The 26,182-nt window shown below is 32.3% G+C and overlaps 3 protein-coding genes and 1 non-coding gene across 4 annotated transcripts; 3 read left to right on the top strand and 1 right to left on the bottom strand.

Moving 5' to 3' along the window:
- The first annotated feature begins 3,557 nt into the window (after positions 1–3,557).
- On the top strand, positions 3,558–3,629 carry TRNAQ-UUG (transfer RNA glutamine (anticodon UUG)). Its single transcript has one exon. It is a non-coding gene; the product is annotated as a tRNA-Gln (tRNA).
- A 491-nt stretch (positions 3,630–4,120) lies between these two features.
- On the bottom strand, positions 4,121–7,704 carry LOC140989711 (serine/threonine-protein kinase PBS1). The gene is made up of 5 exons (XM_073459051.1): positions 7,276–7,704; positions 6,527–6,729; positions 5,594–5,783; positions 4,868–5,259; positions 4,121–4,761 (listed from the first exon to the last, which is right to left on the bottom strand). The coding sequence occupies exons 1-5, from the start codon at positions 7,394–7,396 to the stop codon at positions 4,288–4,290; spliced, it is 1,380 nt and encodes a 459-aa protein (XP_073315152.1). The 5' UTR covers positions 7,397–7,704; the 3' UTR covers positions 4,121–4,287.
- Positions 7,705–18,003: 10,299 nt separating this feature from the next.
- LOC140990653 (glutaredoxin-C1-like) lies at positions 18,004–18,769 on the top strand. The gene has a single exon (XM_073460469.1). The coding sequence runs from the start codon at positions 18,172–18,174 to the stop codon at positions 18,568–18,570; it is 399 nt and encodes a 132-aa protein (XP_073316570.1). The 5' UTR covers positions 18,004–18,171; the 3' UTR covers positions 18,571–18,769.
- A 2,914-nt stretch (positions 18,770–21,683) lies between these two features.
- Positions 21,684–22,196, top strand: LOC140990144 (auxin-responsive protein SAUR32-like). The gene has a single exon (XM_073459723.1). The coding sequence runs from the start codon at positions 21,684–21,686 to the stop codon at positions 22,194–22,196; it is 513 nt and encodes a 170-aa protein (XP_073315824.1).
- Positions 22,197–26,182: the final 3,986 nt, after the last annotated feature.

Genomic DNA, 26,182 nt, shown 5'->3' with positions numbered 1-26,182 from the left:
TTGTTCAGTTTGATCATTTACTTTCATCTTAATAATACTTGAGCAATATTTTTTCAGAACAGAACTGGAGCTATCATAAATAATCATTGAAAATTTATATTTTTAGTCTTGTATGTTCGTCTCTTTGCGATTTTTGTAATATATTATCAAATTTTATTTTAGTTTACGTATTATCTTTGTTTTTTGTTATTGTAATTTTATTCGCTTTTCCAACGCGTCGTTGATGTGACATCGATGTAATGTTGACGTGTATAATGTCTTATAAACACTCCTGAAAAAATGACTAAAATTGTCGAAAATCAAAAGATACAAGCCTAATACTGAAATTTGATAATATTGATGATCAAAATCGCATATAAACAAACCTCCATGACCAAACATGAAATTTTCTCATAATCGTTTTATTATTATATTATTATTTTAGTAAATAATCATAAAATAAATAAGTAATATATACGGTTTTGATATGATGTACACTTATTGTGTGTACCTATGTGAGCTGAGGTGACGTCTACTTATTAGATATGATAAAACATATCAAAATTGTATATTTTATAGGTAAATGTTACCTCAGTGGTATTCACATAAATATCCATAGTGAGTGCACTGTGCACATATCAAACCTCTGTATGTATGTATATATATATAGTGTGTGTGTGTGTGTCTTGATTGTACTTTAAACGATGGGTTATTTTATAAAATATTATATATTAAAATTTAGAATAATTTTATTTAAAGAATGTAAAAAAGGCGATTCTTGTATTTATATATCTCTCGGTCGTCGTCACATCGATAGATTAAAATTTAACATTAATTAATTAACGACCAATTATTGACGAGAACGAGTCTTAACATTACATCAGAGTCGAGAGAGAACAAATTTAAGATCATGAAAGCTCAAAATCCCTTTTAGAATTGATATTGTCAATACTCAATACTAGGTAGGTATAAATTCTATATTTTTATCTTCTGATATTCGACCAATGATCACGTATAAATCCAATATGCAGTGAATTGATGATAATCTTCAGGATTTTATCGGCTCACGTTCGACCAATGTCCATGTGCAAATCCAGTATTCGATGCTCCAAATTATGGGTTCTTATTGCCTCATACGTCCACGTGTTTTTATTGCCTAACATACGACCAATGCCCACGTGTAAACACAATATCATGTGTTCTAAATTCGAAATTAATGTAAGATTGTATTTGCATTGATAGATTTGATTTAAGAAATGATTTAAAATATATAATTCAAATTATAGACATTTATATTATGTGTATTTGAAATCTACCACAATTACTTTTGAAATTGCATAACTTGATGTGTAGTGAATTTGAAATTCACTTGGGTTACACTTGGAAGGAAAGGTTTGAATATATGAAATTCAAATTCATTTGATTGTTTTGATGACTTTCTGTTGGATGAATTTCAAATACACTCATCCCTTAACTTATGTAAATACAAGATTATGATGAATTTGATTTGAAATCCACCCAAGATTGGTGTAATTTCAATTCTTCTCTTCAAATCACTTCACAAATCAAATTCATCACTCCATATTAAATCCTTAAATCCAAGCACAACATTGGGTTGCATTTTGATTGCATGATTTTGGTATACAAGTATTTGATTTCAAATATAAATCTCAAATCTATTGCATCGGTTTGGCTCAAAAAATTAGAATGAAGAATTTTAAATATCTTGTGATGCCCAAATATATATATTTTTGCCTCAATTTCAAACCTAGCTACTATGAAACCTAGTCATTTGAAATACATGCATTGCAAATCATTAGACTTAAATCCTCCCACAAATTCAAATTCTTTCATCCAAACACAAACTTGAATTTTTTTTCATCCATGCAAGTCAATAGATTTGAAATCTATTATCTCATATCCATTAATTCAAGCACAACCTTAAAGAAAACTACAATTTTGCTCCTATTTTTTTTTCGCTTTTGGTTATATATATGATCAAACTTCAGTTTTAATCCATTATCATTGATTCTTTATAGTTGCAATTTTAGTTTTTTTTCCACGAGAAAATGATATGATGCTGACATGATATTGACATATGCATGTCATGTTAACAATAATGCGGAAAAGAAAACTAAAATTTTAAAAATTGGAAGAAATAAGGTTAAAATATAAATTTATCAATATAAAGAACCAAAATCAAAAATAAATTTTTACTTGATCTCATTGTCAATATCCGACTATTGTGCGTGTGCAAATCAGATATTAACTGGTTTCACATGTTATATATTAAAATATTATATTCAACAACTTTTTAATGTACATACAACTTAACAAACTGGGCCGTTAACCGAAAATTTAATGCATAGTTGATATTGAGCTTTTACCTTACGCGATATTATAATATGACAAAATTGGCATGAACTAGGCTATCGTCATTTGTTGTACTTTTACTAAATTTTGGGTTCGGGATACGTAGGCAATGCCAGGCGGAATCTACTATGCATGCTTCCACAAATTTTCATGTTCACGTAAGCCATTTAACATACAACTTGCATGCAAATCGACACATAACATAATATTATGTCTTATAAAACATTTTAAAAATATGCGCTGACGTTTGAGAACCGACGATAATAAATGAAACTAATATTTTAGTTATATAATGTCGTCCAAATAAAAAGTTGTTCTTTTGTAATTAGATGAGGCAAAAAAATAGTTGGAGACAATTTTTGGAGTAATATATATATATATATATAAAATCAAATATTGTTGAATCTGAAACTCAAATACGAGAATATAAAAATTTGAGCAGGAAGTAGTCCTAGGTTATCATTTGCATATTATCAGTGATAGTTAGAAGTTAGAATTGGTTGTTCATCTTCTCGTGACCTTCTTTTATACTATCATATATATATAAAAATTAATGACTGGCCTGGAATTTTAAGAGCCAATAATTATGATTATTCACCAGCATATATGGTCTGGACTCGCATGTTTTGGCTATAAATATTGATTTCTTGTATTCTAGCTCTTTTTTTAACACTTTTCCCCCTAATATATCGCAAAATTTAGCTAGCAATTAATGTAATAACTGCAATTATGCTAATGTTAGTCCTAAATTAGTTGGGTTTGTGTTATGTTATTAATCCAATAGAGATATCATCTTTTTTTGCCTATTGGTATGGATCCGTTGAGTCAAGGATAAAGAAGAGGCAATAAAGGTGAAGGGAAATTTGAGGACAGCAAATTAATTTTAAATAATTAACTTCATGTTTAATTAAATGGGTAATTTAAATTTAAATTTAAATAATATATATAACTTGTTGAACTAATGATATAGACCCGTGAGAATATATTTACAAACATAGCCTTAGCTTAGCGTAGAAATTGGTGATGGCAAAGTTTGTTTGTTTATTAGCATTATTAAACTCAATCGGTGCAACTATGCTAACCAGTTAAATCATTAAAGAGACGCATTAAGTGCTTACAAGTCAATGAAGCCATCACTTTGTGGGGTGTTTATTTTTTCAAGTATTTATACTAATAAAATATTATTTGATGAAATGTTCAAGCAAGGTTCTATGGTGTAGTGGTTAGCACTCTGGACTTTGAATCCAGCGACCTGGGTTCGACTCCCGGTAGGACCTGTTTCGTCTTTTTTATGCTGCTGCACTTTTTATGTCGATTTATTTTTCCTTATGGTTAATTAAACACTCCCAAATGGTTGATAAAATGGAAATCAAAATCTTCACTTCTTCCTAATAACGCATATATGTTTAATACATAGTTTTGTGTAAAATATAATTTATGTTAGAGTTATATTTTTTTTACTCAAAGTCCACGTTTGAGTTTTTATTTTATATATTATATTTTGTTTAAAAAAAATAATAGCATTATCGGAATAAGATATTTTGGATAAAAAGTTGCTTGTCTTTAAAGACCAAGTATATTTATCAGTTATGACATCGGATGGTTAACAAAATTTACTTCAAATCATGTTTCCAAAAAAAAAAAAAAAATTTACTTCAAATCAATAATATATTTATGTATTCCATAATTTGTTAAAAATCTATAACAGTATATGTTTTATCTTTTGATTGTCCTTCCAAACTGTATCAAGAACACTAAACAACAAACATATCTTGGACTGTGATCACAATTGAAACTTCTCAGACGATCTTGTAGTTGTGAATGTATCTTCAAGCTCTTCTTCATTGTTTAAAAGGTAAAAAGTACACACACAAAAAAAAGAGGGTTCCTATTTCTCTGTATGAAATAAAATTTTCGATGCATAGCTACTGCCCATTATATATTGCCATCAAAAGTTCTTTGAGCATTATTCTTCCTCAAATTTTCACCCCACATTTTAGCCTCGGCAACGGCGCGTTCCCTGTCTAAATCCCGGTTCAGATTTTTCGCATTCTCTCTTGGAGAATCGTCCCTCTCGAATCCATCCAAGTTCCATTTTCTTCCTGATCCTCCCCCCTCTCCGGTACTTGATATTCTCCCACCTCTCTCATCTTTGCTTCTGCTGTCATCCTTCTCCAGAGCAATTCTGTTGACACTGCCAACAGCTATACTGGGATCGTACGTCTGATTAGCCAGGTAAGAAAGGGCAGTAACTACGTCTCCTATCAAGGGACGACCTGCAGCCTGTTCTTGGATACACATGGATGCTACTGCTAGAGCTTGGTAAAGCCCACGAATGGGAAATTTACCTTGCAGTCTTGGATCCGCCAGTTTCGAGAATTTTCTACGGTCATTAAACAACGGACGTGCCTGCATAACTCAAACATTGCCAATGGCAAGTCACAACACAAATTCTCCAATGACATAGCTTAATGTAGCCCGAAAATATTTAAAGAAAAACACCCTGCAGTTTTACCCATGCAACAAGGTTTTGTTCTCCCTGTGGAAGGGTGCTGTCAATGGCTTTCCGTCCAGTGATGAGCTCCAAGAAGACGACTCCAAAACTATAGACATCTGATTTCACGGTCAATTGTCCAGTCATAGCATATTCTGGCGCACAATAGCCGTAGGTTCCCATGACTCTGGTGGATACATGTGATTTGTCTCCTGTAGGACCTAACTTAGCGAGTCCAAAGTCGGAAAGCTTCGGAAAATAGCCTTCACCTAGTAATATGTTGGACGACTTGAAATCACGATATATGACAGGAGGATTTGCCTTGTCATGGAGATGCTCCAATCCTTTAGCAGCACCGGCTGCTATTTTCATTCTGGTGTTCCAATTTAGTGGCTCTTTGTCTGGTGGAAGATCTGTGCAACAATTATTCACATCTCAATTCAAATATACACGGTGAAACTCAGAACAATGACAAAATGGATTTTGACTCTCATCTACAATGCATTATATTCATCTGCCGAAACATTCTTTAAATAACTTTTTTCAGCCAAAAACACCATGGATGCCATGATTTGAGATCAAGAAACAAGAAATGCGTGACATGTCTAGACTTCAAAGAGTTCAAAGTCTGTACTAGAAAGAAATTTCTACTCAAAAACTGAGAGTTGTAATAAACTACTCGCAAAGTTCGTGTGCATGTTAAAAGAAATCTGAACCAAAATAATAGAGCCGTGAGCCAAAAGTTACCATGTAGGTGATCTTCTAACGATCCCAATGGCATAAATTCATAAACGAGAAGCCTCTGTTCTCCCTCAGCACAATAACCGATTAAACTCACTAAGTTAGAATGATGCAGAAGGCTAAGCATGAGAACCTCAACAAGAAATTCTCTATTACCCTGAAGCCCGTTTCTATCCAACTGCTTAACGGCAACCACCTGCCAGCATAACTAAATATTTAAAAAGATGGACGCAAAAATATAAAAGGTCAACTTCCACAATCAGAAAATGAAGAATTTTTGGAGAAAATTGCGATAATTACAGTAATGATTGAAACAAAATACTAAAATAAAACTGCAATAAAGCACACATGTGTCTAAAGAAACAATAGACTGGCTATAGAAACAACACCCTGCTGGAAAACCACGCCAATTTGAATGATCAACTCCAAACACATGGCAGTAAAGTGTGAATTCTAGTGGTGGAACCAACACTTCAGCAGTGCATCAACATAGATAGAATACAGCCAATGCCAATCGATTCTAGGGGTAGATATTTCCACTGCCAATCAGAAAAGACAAATACTCGAACCGGAACCCTCCGGTTAAGTAGAGAGAAACCCGACTCAGCAAAGATTAAATAAATAATTTATTTTTGTATAACAACTTACACCATCCTGGCCAGTGTTGGGGGGGGGGGGGGGGGGGGGNCATTCGAGTTGCAGCTCGATTTGAAACTCAAAAAATTTTAAAAATTTTGCTCGAATTTGAGTTCGTCTCGAAACATTCGAACCTTGTTAGCGAGTCATTCAAGTTATTCATTTATCAATTCAATTTCAACCATTTCCGATTCGTATGAAATTCATGCCACAATTTTCATCACACAAATCCAAATATCCAACCTATTCTTCATGCACAAAATAGCAAAAATAAATTGCAAAATTGATGAACATTCATTCTACCTGACCATTTGGAAGCCTCCCTTTGTACACACGACCAAACCCTCCTTCCCCCAAGAAACTCTCAGGCCTAAAGTTACAAGTAGCTGCTGCTAGCTCACGAAAAGTAAATATTTGCGCAGCAATCTGCGGATTCAGCAAGTCCTTAAGAACCGATGGTTCCTTTCTTATCCCGACGTTACTTCTTGTTTTTAGTCTGTCTGCCCCTGCAAGTTGCGATCAAAAGTACATATTTTGACGACTGATTCTAACGATTTTAGAATTAATTCATTGTTCGGGACTTCAGTAAAATTCACTATGAAACAAGAACTATGGGAACATAAGAACCACTACACTGACATAAATGGTGAATACACAAATTAACAGAGGTCTTTTAATTTGAAGTAGCCATCGATTGCCTACACTTAATTACCAGTAAAGCCACCCCAATTTAAAAGATCTAATTAAGCATCAACTTGGATTGAACTAAGCCAATTTGGACTACAATAAACCAATAAAGGAGCTTTCTACTACTGCCACCGGATCAAAAATAGAACCAAATCCCCATTCAGATCTCATTTCAAGATATAAAAATAAAAGCAGAGAAGAAGATCCTTCATCAACCCGTATCTAAAATTCTCGGACCTCAATCAAACTCAACAAACCTATGCCCAACAAACTAATGATCTGTTTTTCTTACAACAGGCCAAACCACAAAAACCAAAATTGAAAAGAATAAAATACACGAATTCAAGAGTAGGACATTAACTAACCGGAAGATAATTTCGATATATTGGAAGGGATGTTGGGATAAACTTCCTTGTGGTCATCTCTGTGTTCATGGGGATTAAGCGTCTCCTCTTCCTTCGAATCGAAACAAGGAAAACAACCCATTTACCTCACTTAAAGATCAAATCTTTATCAAAATCTAGAAACAATCCGATTGCACATAGAAAAAAAATATCAGACTGCTCAATTCCCTCACTGTGTTTACATAAAATTCAGTAATAATCCAATCTTTGCAGTGTTGTCACCCAACCCGATCAGCTTAGGCAAGAACAATAATTGCAAGAATACTGACAAGAATCAAAACTTGGGGGAAGTCCCAAAAATTAGCTCTAGATAAAATCAGTAGTATCCGAACACAGCGGCTTTATCTTCTTCCGATTTTATCTCTCACACGGATCTGTAGTCAAATCGCCCGTCTATCTCTCGTACCCACCACCCACACACGTATAATAGTATATTAATTTAAAAAAAAAAAACCAAAAAAAAATGTATATTCCGTCTACGTAGTAGTATGTTTACATCCACACTTTTCCCCACCACCTTTGACCCAACTTTTATTTAATAAACACAGCTTGGTTTTGGTTAAACGAACAAAGTAAGGATTTTGATGTTTATTCTGATGTAAAAATATAAAAGCAAAAATTTGTGTGAGATGGTCTTACGGGTAGTATTTTGTGAGACAGATATCTTATTTGAGTCATACATGAAAAAGTATTACTTTTTATGCTAAGAGAATTACTTTTTATTGTGAATATCGGTAGGGTTGATCCGTCTCACAGATAAAGATTCGTGAGACCGTCTCACAAGAGACCTGCTCAAAAATAAAATCTGGAAGCGTAATATTACATAATGAGATGGACATAAATCAAGATATGATCAAGGAAAATATTCTATGAATTCTTTGACAATTTTAATTGAGCGAATTGTTCATGAAATATTACCACAAAATCAACTAGCAAAAAGCTAATAAATCGAACAAAACACATATAATCTTAATTAGAAATTTCAGTACAGATTACATCTCAGAGTTCATCATACTGTGAATTATAGTCAGAGAACTCGTTGTTTCAAATCGAAGTCAAAATATTTCTATTTCATTTAAGTTTGAATCATTCGATTTTTGTAGTAAAAAAAAATATTTGTTCATACATAAATGAATGATTCTTGTACATAAACATTGAAATTCTTGTTAAAATTTCGCACACTCCGTCGTATTTATTGGATATTAATAAAGTGTTCAATATGTATATATGCTATAATGGAACATGTGGAGACCATAAATTGAACGCGCAAAGCAATAGGATATAGATATTCAGTTGGGGACTGTTTAATAACTTCTCGAAAACAACTAGAGATCTCTTGTTTAATATATAGATATCACCTATCACGCACATGGTTAGTTGTTTTTTCCCAGTCTAACAAATAAATTTTATAATTATTAATCATGATGAAATAATTTATTAAATAAATGAGGATTTTTATTGAAGTATGATCGAACACTCCAAATAGTCTGCAAACAACGTCAGTCGGATAAGACATACTAGGCAAACCTAACGCAACAGAGTTGAACGAAAAAATTCTGGTAAAAAGAATCAAACTCGTCATCATTTGATCATGCGTTGACGGCTCACACACTCCACCAATTTGAACACCTATGAGACAACAAAACATTTTTTCTGGTACTATCTATGCATTATGAAATAAAGTACTCTCTCCATCTCACTCATTTATGTTTGTGTGTGCTTTCACACAGATTAAGAAAGTGTTTGGAAATGTAAAATTTTATAAAATAATATTCTATTTTACTGTTGTTTAATAAAAGTTTTAATAGGATAAAAAATTTATACAAGTAGTTAATGATATTAATTTAATATGCATAAATTGGTATAAGGGTAGGAAAAATAACATTAAATATGAAAATTGGACTATACAATTGAGACGACTCGAAAAAAAAAATTTTTGAGTAAAAGTTAGATATACTTATGGCTGATATAAAATTGAAGTCAATTTAATAAACTTTAAATTTTAAAATATCGAACGATGTTGGTTGTAGATATGGATTGAGGTTGATACATTGTCGGTAACAATTTGGTAAGTGGGAATTGATTGTTAAACAACTTGGAAAGGCTTAACCATATATAGAGAATATGCCATTCGTGGCCCCAATCATTTTTTATTTTGTTTTTAAAAATAAAAGATAATATTGTTTTTCAAAACCATGTTAGCTTTACATTTTATTTAATTTCCTTAATCCACGCAACGTGCTTACCGTGGACTTAGATCCATGATCACTTGCTAATTATCCTCCAAATCATGGATTAATCTAACATAGAATAACCAATCTTTTCATAAAATACTCGGTTAATTTATCCAAAATGGAAATATATAATATAGACCAAAACTTGTATGAGACGGTCTCACTGGTCGTATTTGTGAGACGGATATCTTATTTGGGTCATATATGAAAAAGTATTACTTTTTATGCTAAGAGTATTACTTTTTGTTGTGAATATGGGTAGGGTTGACCCGTCTCACATATTAGGATCCGTGAGACGGTCTCATATGAGACCCCACACACACACACATATATATATATATATGTATATTTATATATATATTCAAACGCGTGGGCCTGGTTAGGAGTTATCAGAACATGGGCCATTTCAAAGTTAAATGAGTACAATAAGCAGTTAGTTGTGTATTGGGCCATATCTTGCATTTGATCATCTGGCCCATTTTTTTAGGCTTTTGTACTTGTTGGTCATTACAATGCTTGTTTCTAAGGTTTCTGTCCGTATTTATCAGGTTCACCAGTTCATTCCTATTTATTGACGTTGGATTTAAAAGACATAATTATATCAAAATAATTTTACGTGAAGGGATCTTTTAAATATATCATTTCTTGCTATGGAGCCCGTAAATGTTCGTCCAATATCGACATGGGGCGAAAGACATGTAGGATCGAATCAAACTTTCTTAGCAAGTTCAAAAACACATTGCTCAAGCTAAAGCAGCCAAGCTGAATAAAGAAAATTGGAAGACCAAGGATGCCCTGCCTTATCTATAGAAGGAGTAAACCGAGTTCTGAATGAATTGGTGTATTACCAAACATGGTCTTTGATGTAGATATAGGAAGAGAATGCAATACACCTTAAGAACCAATGGTTAAAGATATTTCTAGATTTCTCTAGCCTGCTGCAAAGCCGGTCGACGAGCAATGACACGAAATGCACGAAGTGTGGTATAAATTAATTAAACATACAATTAATATTTTGATATTTTAATTAAAGTGTTAAATTTTTTGGAATAAATTATTTGTTATAAACAAATCATAAAAAGAATTGTTAGGAATTATTGTTTGACATATGTAAATAAATATATCAACAGCAGTATAAATTACAGATTTATGTTATATCATAATTAAATGTTGTGCCAGATGTTACAACATCTTAGACAACATGCAGCGGAATATTATATTTTGTAACACAAATCAGTTTTAAATAGATAGATGGACAAGATTAAATATGCACAAGTATAAATACTTGTGCGGTGCCTCATGACAAAAATTAATCACTAAAAAACCAAATCGTTTACACAAAAATCTATCACTAGTGATTATGACAAAAATCAATTTTCTCAACAAGTTGAGAAAACAAACGCTTTCTAAAACAAAAACCCGAATAATAAAAAGTTAATCAAGAAAGCAAAAGTGGTGCCAAAAGAAAAAGCCGCGAAAACGATCTTCAGCCAACTTCGTCACGGATGTTGTCTTGTAACTTTTTCTTGGGAGTCGTGATTGCCTTCATTCCTTGAGCAATCTTCAGAGTTTCAGATACCATAAAATTTGTAGCTCGATTTTGTTCTATATACATATCTTCTCAATGTTAACTACCCAATCTCTAACTTCCACTCACGTAACATATACATATAACATTTGTAAGTCGAAATATTTATTATTACAAATGAGCTGGCAACGTCATTAATAACTTGCAAAGAATGAAGGAAGTAATGAGAGGATAAGGCTAGCTTTTGTTGGCTGTTTTACTCAATCTCGGAACTGTACAAAAACTTGTGCTTCATTCATTGCGTAGTAATTCTCGGGGAACAAATGCAAGGGGCGCTATGCATTAATGCCACTTCAAGAATTGTTTGAAAATCCTACTAGTGATTTGTACAGAATAATTAGCTTTACTTAAAGGCTAATTAGAATGTGAGTAACGAAATGCTACATGTACAAAACAAAAAATTCCATTTATCAAAATTTAATGATAATTAAATTCAATACAAAATCTAATTAGAATAGTAAAATCTCACGATATAATTATTGTAAATATATACATATGTTGTATTTTTAACATTATTTTTAAAATGTCCGGATAGTAGGATCATCGATTTCATTGGAAACAACAACGTAAGGATGATGTTAAAACTTGTAGAATTATGGGCGTACGTAGCTAGTGGATGTTGAAGCTCAAAATATATAAAGTGGCAGTTTCCCATTGAATTAAAGTCGGTAGTTGAATAATTTGGACCTATAGCTAGGCACACAAATTATTGCCGCACTTGGTCCATAAATGATAAAAACACTCATTAAAGAATGTTTTAGTGTTGAAGATTCAACATTCTTTAGTGACGAAAATAATAGGTCGGGGTAGGTAATATAAATTTATCACATCACCCAGTTGTGAGCAGCGAGAACATTCGGTTTTATTCTAGGAGTTTTCGAAATTATTTTTAAGAAAATATTATTTTATAAAATTTGTTCCAGATGTCATTATATGTAGAGTGATTGGCTATGATTATCTAAAATAATATTTGTATTGTAATTTATTTTTTTAAAAATGATCCAATAAGTAACTACTGATATTGACGAGGTATGAATAAGATAAGGAAAGGTTTTTTTTTTACCCAAAAATAATAATAATTAAGAATCAATGATAAATATTTAAAAAAAAAAAGCCACAATAAAATTTATATGAAAAAATTGTTCTGATGATCTTATGTATTTGCATATTTGCGATTTTGGAAACACACACCCGATGTATTTTTCCAAATATATTTTCCATATATGACCACAAAAATACTTTTCCAAATATATTATGTTTTCTTATCTTAGCAATGAGAATCGTTTCTGAACCGAAAAATAACGTTGATTCACCAAACTTTTTCTTAAATTAATACGGTTTGACTAGTCAATCTACAAATGACACGTCACATTTTATAATAAGTAAGAATCTTGTAGGAGGATCTCACGAATCTTTATCTGAGAGATGGGTCAACCCTACCAATATTCACAATAAAAAATAATATTATTAGCATAAAAAGTAATACTTTTTCATGGATGACACAAATAAAATATTTGTCTCACAAAATATGATCCGTGAGACCGTCTCTAACAAATTTTTGTCTTTTATAATATGGATTCAATTATTATTTTCTTTACGGATTATTTCGAATAACTTGAACTAAACGGAGAGGGAAAAAGTTACTCGACTATGACTCGAATAACATCGGCTATTTCCATTTTTCCAAAATTACTTTATTTCTACACACGACCAACTAATATATCGAGTTTCCAAATTTTCCCACATGTTTTGTCTAAGAATAATTAAGATTAAGATCAGTTTTGTGATTTCTCGAATTACCTAAAATTTATATGTGTATTAAAACTAATTTTGAAAGCATTCCGACGAGTAAAAATAGCAGAAATGTGGGCATTGATGTTCTGGGAAGGTAGGGTTTCAGATTCTTGTCGGAAAATACCATTTTCGCCGGGTTCTCCCCATCTCTGAATCTTTCCGCCGCCTGAATCAGCTCCCGCCTCCGTTGTTAATTGTCCCGATGCCGCTTTTTTTGCCTTAGGAAACGCCACTGTCGCCACTTTAGGTAGACACGAATTATCTTACCAAATCTAATTCCACCAGTAAAAAGTTAAAACTCAGAATCACCATTTTTCTTTCACTTTACCATCACATTATTTTACGTCATTATAAGAATTGAATTAGGTGTTGAATTTACAGTTTATGGCTCGTAATTTTTTTTGTCCACGCGAGTCACTGCAGCCTTTTGTTTTTTGTCTTTTTTAATGAAATGTAATTCCATTATTCAAGGTAAAAAGAATATTTTTACAACTACAGGGCATCTCAAAGAGAAGACATCATATCACAAAAATCAATACATATATCTAAATAACTATATTAAGAACATCCACTCGATTAGACATCCTCTGCAGGACCATAATCTTGATTTTGTTAATTATCCTTTCCGCATTCGGTACTTCATTATCAAAACATAGCACGGTTTCTGGTGTTTCATATGATTTATATAGTAGATGCCAGCGTCGTGCATCTCATTTTGCTAAGCATGGAGTTTCCAGGGTAAACGGTTCGAAATGCCTTTAAGACTAGTGCCGAAGACCCGATAAGTTTCCTCATCCCTAGCTACTGGCGGATAATATTCCAGATAACTGTAACAACTTTGCAATTGAATAACAAATTAGAGGTAGACTATTGATGACGTGATACAAGGCTATACTACAATGCATCATCTTCCATGGCTCCAAAAGTATTTGAAGTTAGTTACGTCCAGTGTTAGACAATAACATTCAGTTAAAATTGAATCGAACTTTCTACAATAACGAATTTTTTTCAACAAATTGAACCGACCAAAAATGATTATTTCGGTCGAAAACAAAATTAACTGAATTTTATAAAATGTTTTTTTAAATCAAGTTTTAATTAAAAAATATAATATAAAAATTGAATTAAATAAATTTAAATTTTATTTATTAAAAATAAATATTTTAAGTCTAGTTTTATTATCCAATAAAAGTTTATTAGAATTTATAATATTTATATCATAACAAACTTTATTATAAATTTTAATAATAATAATCTTTTTAAAAAAGTTATGTTTATTCGGTTAATCAAATTTTATATTAAAAATATAAATTTTACCGAACTAATCGATGTTTTAAAAAACTAAAAACGAATTTCCAAATAAACTGAACCGAATTTTCAAATTAATTCATTTCATTCAGTTATTTTGGTTGATACTAATATTTAGCTCACCCCAAGACTGAATTGATGTCTACTCTTTACTTGTTGATGTACGCTCTTTTAATTTAGAAATAACTTGATAATGTTTTTTTTATTCGTTCTCTAAGTTACCTAACTAAAAAATTCCAAAATAATTTTCAACAAATAATTTATTGGAATATTTCATGTTCGCAATCTTGATTTGGATATTAACAAAACTTGTTATTTTGTTTCTAATGAATTTACATAAGTGCGCAGAAGCTGAAACTGATCAGAATTCGAACTGATCAGAATTCGAGCCAAAACTGAAACTATCGAGAAGTAAACTGAAAGCACCAACTGATTATCCAAACTAAACCAGTTCAATTGAAGCAGCGAAATCAGTTCAGCTAACGAGCCAACTGATTTCACCAAACCAGTTCAAGATCAGTTCAACTAACCAGTTCAAAACATCAGTTAGGAATCATCAGTTCGCAGAACACGACAAACTTATTCAAATGGAATCCAGTTGTGCGCATTGAGGAAAAGCTTTTGTCCAGTCAAAGGACAATAAAGGACGTTGCAGCAGAGCTTCAAACCAAAACGTTCCAAAATGGTAATTGTCGGAAAGTAAAGACATATTTCGAGGAACAGATTCAAATTGCAACGAAAATATTTGATGAGTCTTGGTGTACGGTCACATTGCCTCTATAAATACCAGACCAAGATCATCTATATACAAGTGTGGAAATACAAACACATGAGTGTGTGAAAGAAGAAGGAACACATAATGCACATCAGCTTACAAGAAGCAATCAGCCTAGATTTGAGGGAACACAAAGTGTTATCAGCTTAGTTTAGAAGCATTTTTCCCTCAGTGTGTGAGAACACTTTCGTCTTGTATTCATATATCAGTTCTCACACACACGCACATACACCATCACTGACATATACAGAGAATTGAGCATATTGAATAGCTGAGTGAGTTTTGTACAAAAACATTAAACTTGTGAATGAAGTTTTCAACACATAGAGGTTAAACAAGTGTTGGCTAGAAGGTGTTGCCTTCAGTCTAGGCTAGTAGTTCAGTTAGCCAGTATGGTAAGTCCTAAGCTGAGTGGGTTTGTACAAAGCGTTGTATGAATCAAAGTCTTCTAGTGGATCCTATCCGAGATGGTAGAAGGGGTGACATATGAGCAGTTGAAATCTCTGAATATCCATAAACATATCTTGTGTTCATAACTGTTTAACTGTTGTTTTAAAACTGATTTGATCAGTTCAGTTCTTTCCATAACTAAGCTGATACAAGCTCGAACTGATCCACATTATTTTAGTTATTCAGTTCACACAAGTTAAAATGCTTTCAAATCAGTCATCTTTCTTAACGAATGATTATTTCGAGTATTTTTCGTTTGGTTTAACAGCAAACTCGATTTAATTCATCGATATTTACATTCTTAGAACACGAGTTATTGAAGCTCATGGAGAATATTGTGTTTGAAGCATCTTCGCATGTGTCAAAACCGATCCTTCAGAATTATTTTCCAAATATTTACTCAATTTTCGGTTAGTCTCTAACTAGAAAAATTGCAATACAAGTCCAATAATAACTGCAACATTGATAATTCTCAAATATATATTTCAAACAATCGATAAATTTTCCAAAATTCTTAACTATATATTTTTAGAGTAAAATTTCAAACTCGAAAATTCATACACATCATAACATATAAGTCAATATTATTACAATTCAAATAATCACAACTAAATATTCGACATGATTTTAAAGTTGTCAATTTTATCTCATTGTCGTATAATTTAATAACCTACGACAATAAACTATAACCCCTAAACGAATATGAAATGAGAGTTGTTCTATTTTTAATTTTTTAGTATCGGCCTGAATTAAAAAAAAAAAAGCTAATTTTTTTTAAATAGAAAGCTTGGAAGGTTGGTCCGCCCCTCGCTCGGATGATGTATTCAGTGAGGGTGCCCATGTCTTTATTGTTCTTTTACTTTTTCTTAAATTTGCATACAACGAACTTTTAAGAATTTCGTACCCAGTTCTCACGTCTTAAATAATAGAATAACGTACATATATAGAAATTGTGAAGTTACTAAATCAATAAAAAAAAATTGGGAGATTTTTCTTTTGACAAATGTTTTGAGTTTGAACCATCATCTCTAACTTGTTAGTAAAATGGACCTCGAAAGCTAGGACTTGGGCATTGTCGGCCAAGGATTGACAAGATTTTTGAAGATATACGGATCAAACTTGTAGAGGAAAAAAGACTTAAAATAGTCGATCACTTGTCGCATTTCCATCACTAAAATGGCGTGGACATTAAACAATTTGCTTCAAGTATGATATAATCGAGTGGTTTTATTCAAAACGACAAGGATATGTACCGATTTTCACTCTAAAAACCAAATTTTCTTGTTTGTCCTAATGAGTTAAAGCTTATCGTGTGTTATATTGGACTTACAGATATATATTTACTGCCTGCTGGCTACGACAATTGCATTAGGCTGCGCCACAAACATTAATTGACGGCGAGCTAAGATCAGACATTAAATTGCCACACATTATTTTATTATTATTACCAATTGGATTTACGATACATTAATGTCCGTACGTACATTGTTCTGTTATTTATAATAATAATAATAATAATAATAATAATAATAAATATTAGAGTAGGCCTCTTGTGAGACGATTTCACGATTTTTTATCTGTGAGACGGGTCAACCCTACCGATATTCACAATAAAAAGTAATATTTTTAACATAAAAAGTAATATTTTTTCATGGATGACCCAAATAAGAGATCTGTCTCACAAAATACGATCCGTGAGACCGTCTAACACAAGTTTTTGACTAAATATATTATTGCTACCATTTATATAATATCGTTCATTAATTGAATGGATGCATTCCCTTCTTTATAAATACAATCCATCTCATTAATGTTGATGAGTACACATGACCTAATTTATCTCGTCATGCTTGTGAATCTTTAATTGGTTTCCCACGGAAGAAATGAAAAATCTGAAAACGTCTGCCAAAACCATGACCAAGTCAAGTGATTTAAAAAAAAATATTTAAACCACTTTATAAATTATCCTAGAGCATAAAAATTATAAAGATATATGAATTGTTTGTCAGCTTATAAGTTTTTTTTCCACGTTCGCTTACACTTCCACTCAATCCGTGGACATTTATTTAAACTAATGTATTCTTTTAACATTTTTTTTCAATATATATATATATATATATAGTTTACCTTTTGAATTAAGTTTTATCAGTAGAAAAATAAGAGAATTTTGGTTCTCGTTTAACAAAAGTATTGCATTTCTCACATCCAAATTTGAATTTAAGTAGAAGTTTTTCATTTTATGTTATATGAAATAGGGTAAGTTACATTTTTAGTCATATAATTTGATGTTTATTTATTTTTTTTCACAAAAAAATAAAATAATTAAATTGCGTTTCAGTGTTGTAAATTGATTCTTATTTTCACAGTTGGTTCATTTTCAACGAAATATTGTTGTGACCAATTTTTTTTAAAAAAATATTATATGTTAAAAACACCGTGTAAAAGCTGAAAGCAACCCCACGGGCGACCCCACCCAGTATTCTCTGGCTATAAATATCATCTTCCTGGATATAATTTCACATATCATCCATAATCCGAAGAATCCTCGGACGCATACGTTCCACTTTTTCCTGCTCCTATACCGCTTCGTCTACTTGCCATTTCACGCACTACTCCTTGCCTTTTTTCAGCTGCTTTTATCTGGGCTTTTGCACACTGTTAATTATCGAAAAACAATTGAAAAGAGGAGAATTAATATAGTAACAATCATGCAATGCCAATCGGAGTCAAAAAGCTACTACTCATCCTCCTCTCGTGCCGGCGGCGGCGGTGGCGGCAATGCCTCTTCGGAGCCAATGGAGACGGTGTTGAGGCTAGCCTCCGGCAGCGCGGTGGTGGTGTTCAGCGTCAGCACGTGCTGTATGTGCCATGCAGTGAAAAGGCTGTTTAGTGGTATGGGAGTCAGCCCTACGGTTTACGAGATTGATCAAGATCCAAAGGGAAAAGAGATTGAGAAGGCCCTCGCACGGTTGCTCGGAGGCAGCTCCGCCGTGCCGGTGGTTTTTATCGGCGGAAAACTCATTGGAGCAATGGACAGAGTTATGGCTTCACATATCAATGGCACTTTGGTCCCACTCCTTAAGGAAGCTGGAGCACTATGGCTTTAATGAATCATTTCTGTTATTTACAACGTAATTTTTGTCGATGTCACTTTTTCAATCAAGTTTTAAAAAAAAAGTTAGTGTTGTTTCTAATGACTGCTTAGGTCTTGTATTTGGGAGTTAGTATTAGTACAGAGGAAGGAGTTGTTCGGTTCCTCCATGTTATGGATAAACTTGTAACTCCAGCGTGAGGCACTCCTTTAGTACAGAACGAGGCGTATATGTATTCTGAAACTTATTGGTTTTATGTCTCATATTTTTCGGAATTAAGCCAATTCATTGTTCAACTTAACTGATAGATTATATAATACTGCGTACATAAAATAAAAGGCCACTTTTGAATTTGTTGGGCTCAATTTGAACATCGAATGTTTCTTGATAAAGAATCTCAAATGAAAAAGCAAGCTGAAACAGGAACCGACATATATGAAATTTTACCTGGCTGTGATTGATATTGATATAATTTCAAATCAGTTTCGATTCAAATAGCCAGGCATGGGCCGGTGCCACTCAATGCTATGCTTTCTTCGAGAATAGACCCAATTTGCAGCATTTGCTGGGCCGCATCGCAAGTCGATGTGTTAAAACATGTTTTTTCCTACACTAATATAGAAGAGAACTGATTTTTGTTCTATATATATACATGTTTTTTCCTACACTAATATAGAAGGGAACTGATTTTTGTTCTATATAAAACAGGGCGATCCACGTGTGGTAATAATTAATAAGAGATGATATTTTTTCATGATTATTTATGATTCGAGTTATGGTTAAATATTTGCAGTTTCTGAATTGACCTCAGATAAAAAAAATATAAAAACAAAAGCTAGCAAGAGCTTGAAAATACGACTTTTTCTATCCAAAGTGCATCAGACAGAGACGGAAAATATGAAAGCTTGAAATATGAATGAAAGGTCGTGAGTGTTTTTTTTTTAAGGAAATGCCATAAATGATTTAAGTTAATTACCCTCACATACCTAAATATTTATATGATGAGGGGCCGTTGAGTTAAAATTGTAGATTTGCTTCGAAATGAGATGATTCCCCTCTTTGGATTAATCGAAATCTCTCTGTATATTATTACAGAGTATGACATAATCTACAGAGATGTGTTTCTACTCTCTATCAGTCATGGGTTTCGTAGGCAACGTCGTTTAATCTTGAGATTCGTGTGATACATATGTATCTTGCACACAAGGCTCAACTATAGCTGAAATATCCAAAATGTTACATACAATTTTAAAAGGTATGGTAAGTTGGTTAAAGTATTGGCCATTTCGGACAAAGTTTATCCTTCAATTCTCCGCAGATAAATTCATATTATCATATGGTTAATGTCCTTAACTCTTTTTCATCCAATGACTATAATAAAAAAAAAAAAAAAAAAAAAAAAAAAAAAAAAAAAAAAAACCACGTTTATTTTTTCATGTAATTCAATATGTGAGTGCACGTGAAAAAATATTTATGTCGTCATTTTAACCTTTGGATGAAGGGTACATTGAGATTCTGTTACCCATCGGGTAGGATTGATCTTTAGTATGAAGTGGATTTGGAGGGTAGACAAGCTCACCAGACAACTATGACCTTATATTGGATAGAAAATGGAATAATTTAGGGTTGGAAAGTCGGTCCACGATGTACTCATTAGATTAGAATAATTTCGAATATATATCACTCTTCAGTTTAATATATGAGACAATTGTCAGCGGAACCAGAAATATGACTTTACTTATGTTAGAATTTTAAACTCTATAATTTTTCAATATTTTAAATTGATCTATCCGAACTAATATCAAATTAATCCAAAATTTACATATAAATTTTTTTAAAAAAAATTGAGCCAAGCCCGGGTATCACATAATGTGGCTCCGTCATTGATTGCAACAATTAGTCTTCGATGTGCACTGAATAAACTTTGAAAGAAATTCAATATCTTTCGATACACACTGATCAAGCACTTATATATCCCATCAACTATAGCACATGGTGAGAGAAATAACAAAATAAATTATCTTGATACATAAGCTAGCTACTATTGAATTAATACAATAATATATAACTTTTTATAATAAGTGATCTAAAGCCACGTATGATTAAATTTTACTAGAAAATCCATTTTTATCTAATTTTAATCTTGTGTATTAATTTTTTCAATAGTTGAAAATTTGTATCATATGGCATATGACGAATGTGTGATTTCATAATTTCTTCTACAAGACCAATTAGGTTCTAATGTTAGACATCTGAGACATTATTCATCCAAAAAAATGTATACGTTAATGTCAACTCTAATTTCAAATTCAAAAATGGTGTTAGGAACTGACTAAACACAATGAACTTAAATAAAATAAAGTATAATTTGATTTGAGAAATTTTGAAAGAGAAAATTTATATTTATTTTTCCCCAACACGCACTTTAATGAATTTCATGAAATTATAAAGTATGTAGGGATAATATGACAAGTTGCGTAGCAAACGGAACCTAGTGTTGACCTTTTCCTCGTGTTTGTAACTCAAAATCAACGTTCAGAATTATCCAAAAAATAAAAAAAAAATCGATGTTCAGGTAATAAAAAAATTAAACTAAGTCCGCCATTAACGAATACTTGACAACTGCTGAATATTAATTGATGTATAGCACAAGTTAAAATATTAGTTAGTATTATTAATCCATATTAATTAATTATATCCTCTGCATGCCTTGTATATTCCTTACACTTTGACTATATATATATACACACAGAGAGAGAGAGAGAGAGCTCAGCCCATTACAAAGGCCAACTGCCAGGGAAAAGAAGCACTTCTCGGGAAGTCTGCTGTTTCCTACCCTTCAGAGCCAGCTTCTTTTAATTTCCAAAGCATAAATTGTTATTCTGCACTACAAATTTGTTAACCGTTCACCTTTTCTCTTCGTTTTGTTTCATATATGTTGGGATTTTCTATGCACGATCATGAGTAATACAATGAGGCCAAGGATGAAGGTTATGTTCAATTTAGTTTATGACAGAGGTTGATCACTTTCCTTAAGTTTTCATCAGTTGTTTTATCGTGTACTTGACTGAGAAATAGCTAAGTTCTATTGTGTTTGTTTTTTCTTGGATATATATACACGAGAACATATGGAATATCGTGATAGTCCTAGAGGCGGTAAGGGTAAGAGAGGGCTGATCTCCAAAACATGGGAGAGATGCAAATCCTTCAGTGGCGGCATTGCAAGAAAGGGTGGCTATTCGAATGGTACTGCTCTAACGGTGAAGAGCAAATCTTGGCCACGAAATCTGATTTTCGACTTCCCGAATCAAGGAAAATTCAATGAAAAAAAATCCTATAAAGTGCCTCCAGACGGATGCTTCTCTATCTACGTTGGATCCGAAAAACAGAGGTTCGTGATCAGAACTGAGTACGTGAATCATCCCCTTTTCAGGACTCTACTCGAAGAAGCTGAATCCGAGTACGGGTTCAGCAGCGACGGGCCTTTGGTTCTTCCTTGCGAAGTTGAGCATTTCATCCAAGTATTAGTGGAGATGGATAGGGAAGGGACGATTGAGAAAAGTCATGGGTGCAACTTTGTTACGAGGAGTCACACCCAATATCACATCCTCACGCCACCAAGATTAGTTCCTCATCAATAATTTATTTTTAGTGGCATGTGGTCCCTTTCGTGATGTTACTATTCGTACATGATCATAATTGAAATCATGTAACATATTCTATCTATTGGTACCCAAACTGTGCGTATGTTGATGTCACATTTTTAATAATATTATCATGTAATCTATAAATAATATATATGTGATATATAAAAACAATCTTATTATTATTATTATTATTTTTTTGCGTTACAAAATCTGTCCTTATTAGTAGACTTCTTGAGGTGTTTAATTTCCATCGTACGCGTGACCAGCTTGACATTTATCATATATTGTCAAATGGAGAAATTTACCATAAGAGACAAAGTAATTTATATAAAGATAACCAAATCGGTGGTCGTGTTACTTCTCATTATAATTATTAACCAAAATGTAGTCAATTAAAAAAAATTAATGACGCACGATTCCTGATAATAATATAATTTAATATAATATAATGTAATATAATAATAGAAGCTGATCAAATAAGCTAACTTTAGCTTTATGTACCAAATAGTCGATTGTTTTTTTTAAAGAAATAATTATTCCATCAATATGTCAAATCCATCTGAACTACTCCTTAAAAAATAATGGCATTGAATCCTTCAATTTGTAGCCTCTGTTTAGTTTGAATATATATACAATCCAGCATTGTTCTCGATTGTCGACTAAGTAGCACATCAGTTGGCTAGAATAAACTTACATTCTAGTAGACACACTTAGATTTTGAGAATGCTACTCCGTTGTTTCTCGGGTCATACATAAAAAACGATCTTTGGGTGGTTTAATAGAATTGTTGTTGAGGGAGATGAGAATAATTTCAAAATATTAATTATGGATGAATTGATGTTACAATTATAAATTACAATAGGATTAAAAATAAAATAAATTAGACTTCATATAATATTTGAACCAATGCATACTGATTCTAGTTGAAAGAAAATGAAATCAAACTAAGGCTTGTAATATGCTACAATTTCCTTAAAAACATATTCGTCTTCTCTTACGATGCTCTATTTTCACTGTGGACGATTGTTTCACATGATACATTGGTGATATCACAACAACTTAGCACAAAGTCTGATACAAAATCCAGGCCAAATGATTTTTCCACTTTATTTATTTTTGGCTTAATTGTTGTTACATTGAGCTTAAACAAGCCATAACTAACATAACTATTTCCAACAAGCATTCCACATTTTGACAAAACAACTTTGTCTCACTCAAAAACAGTACGAAAGTTGTGCTTATTCAAAATCGAACCAAACATCAAATTTTTCCGAATTTCTAGCATAGACAACACATTGTTGAGCGTCAGTTTTTTTCTTCTGAGAATTCATTTTCCAGATCAATTTTACTTGACCTTCCCATGTATAACTCTTCACCATTCTCGAATTTTCAAGATTCGCAAACCTTATTGGAGACACGTGGTGAGTGCCACCAGTATCAAGATCACTCCCGTGGGTTTGAACCCACCAAGTTTACTTCAGAAATAACATCACATGGATTCATATTAGAAATTTCTTGAGACATGGCCTCAATCATATTTATCTCTATTTTTTATTTAGTTTATTGCATTCAGAAGCTCTGTGACCCGGACTGCCACAATTGAAGCGTTTCCCTGGAAATTTTTTCTTGAATGCATTTTTTTGAGTCCCAACTTTACATTGATACCATCTGACCCAATCAATTCCTTGACTTTCAAGCTCTGTCCATGCTAGACGATTTTGGATTTAGCCACAGAATGATTGAAAATCATTATCTCATATACCTTGTTTTCTTCAATACGAAGCCTAACATCCAGTTCTTCCACATTTATCTCTTTTCGTTTATGTTTCAGATTATTGTTGAATCATTCTAAGACAGAGACAGTTTTTCAATGATGGCTGTCATTTGAAAAGTTTCACTCAACATCATACCTTCCACATGAATATCATGCAATAGCACTTGGAGTTCTTGAACCTGGCTAATCACTATTTTGGAGTCAAGCATTTTATAGTCCAAGAATTGGGCAACAATAATTTTTTTGGCCACGACATCCTCGATTTCATTTTTATGATATAGAGATTCCCACAAATCTCAGGTCGTTTTCTTTTTACTGAACACTTTATATAGTGAATCAGCCAAAGCATTCATTACATAATTTCAACACAAGAAATCTGAATGGTGTCATGCATCACTAACAATAAGATTCTCCGCCTTCAACAAAGTTGGGAGCATCCTCAGTGAGAAACCTTGGCAGGTTCAAGGTAGTGAGATAGAATAACATATTCTAATGCAACTTCTTAAAATTCAACCCATCAAATTTCTCTGGTTATTCATCATGGTCCACTGGCATCGCAGCAGCAAAAGCTGTGACCTCAGACTTAAAGAGAGTGACTTTTGGTCCATTCGATTCATTCGAACCAATAATCAAATTCGAAACACAAATCATGTGATGAATACTTCAAAAACCGGATATGTTTTCAGATTATTGAGGGAATGATGGTAATTTTGAAACATTGATTATGGATGAACTTTTGTTACAATTTTAAATTACAATACGATTAATAATAAAATAAATTAGACTTCATACAATATTTGAACCGATGCATATCGATCTTGCAGAGATAAAGTTAAAAGAAAACGAAATCAAAATTGAGGCCTGTAATATGTTAGAGTTTCTTTAAAATATATTCATCCCTTCCTACGGTGCTTCGAGATTTACTGTAGAGGATTGTTTCTCATGATACAGTGATGATAACTGCAACAATTTAGCACAAAATTTGATACATGCAACTGAACATTATCTTTATTTTATCACGATTTAGAATAAATAACTTTGCCAGAAGTCGAGAAAATAATAAAGTTCATAGAGAAAGTTCTTTCAAATTATATGTTTGAAATTGAGGAGGATATNTGACCTTTTAGAATTGAAAAATTATATGACTTTCCAGAAAAGCAAATGTTATTTAATATTTTAGAAAAGATTATTTGACATTTTAATAAATCAAATGTTATTTAATATTTCAGAAAATATTATTTGACCTTTCAGAAAACCAAATGTCATTTTCTCTTGTAAAAAGTAAATATTATTTGACTTTTTAGAATACCAAAGGTCATCTGACAATTCAGAAAGCTAAATATCATTTGAAACTAACTTTATATATACATTCATTTAATTAAAAACGAAATTATCCAAGGCACATTATGTGAGCTAATTAATTTTTCTTTCACTATATAAAAAAAATCGACAATTGGATCATCTTTTAAAAAACAATCATTAAATTCAATGTCTATGTGGAGAAGCATTTCCTTTTGGGCGAACATATGTGCCACATGATTTGCCCTCGTTGACACAAACTGTATACTAAAAATAAAAATTTTCAAGGCTCTTTATTGAAAAGTTTTAATTACATCGATAACTTATAACTCATCTTATATCAAAGTCTAAATTTTAATAGGAGGCCTTGGAGCTCTAATCATAACAAACCCTCTCCACTTAACCATTTTTTTAAATTATTATACTTAACTCATCTCATTTTTTTTATATTACACCAGAGAATCTGAGGAACTTCCATATTATCTTTGGAACTGTAGTGGTTGTGATAAATCACATCCAACGTGATAATCATTTTAATGCCGTGCACCAAAATTTGCAATGATATAAACAATCAGATAATCAAACAAAGTTTGCTTTTGGTCAACATGGCCTTGGGCCAATATTTATTTCATTCCTTTTGTGCTGCTAGAATAATTCGAAGAAATCAATAATGATATATCGGAATAAATTCAGTTGCAATAATTAAATTATTCAACCTTACGAAAGAGCCAACAATAAAGTCACCTCGATTAGAAAAACATCGATTACCTCTTAAGGTCAACCAAATAATTCACTTTTCAAATAAATGTCGTCGTGCTACAATTGACTTTACTCCAAGTTAAACACACATGTTTAAAGTCCACAAATTTGATTTGGTTTTATGCTTGACACGCCAACCTTGATCCAA

This window comes from Primulina huaijiensis, chromosome 12, assembly GCF_012295235.1.
Source record: "Primulina huaijiensis isolate GDHJ02 chromosome 12, ASM1229523v2, whole genome shotgun sequence".
NCBI classification, from domain to species: Eukaryota; Viridiplantae; Streptophyta; class Magnoliopsida; order Lamiales; family Gesneriaceae; genus Primulina; species Primulina huaijiensis.
Note: the sequence above shows the minus strand (reverse complement) of the source record. Positions and strands in the feature narration are given on the sequence as shown.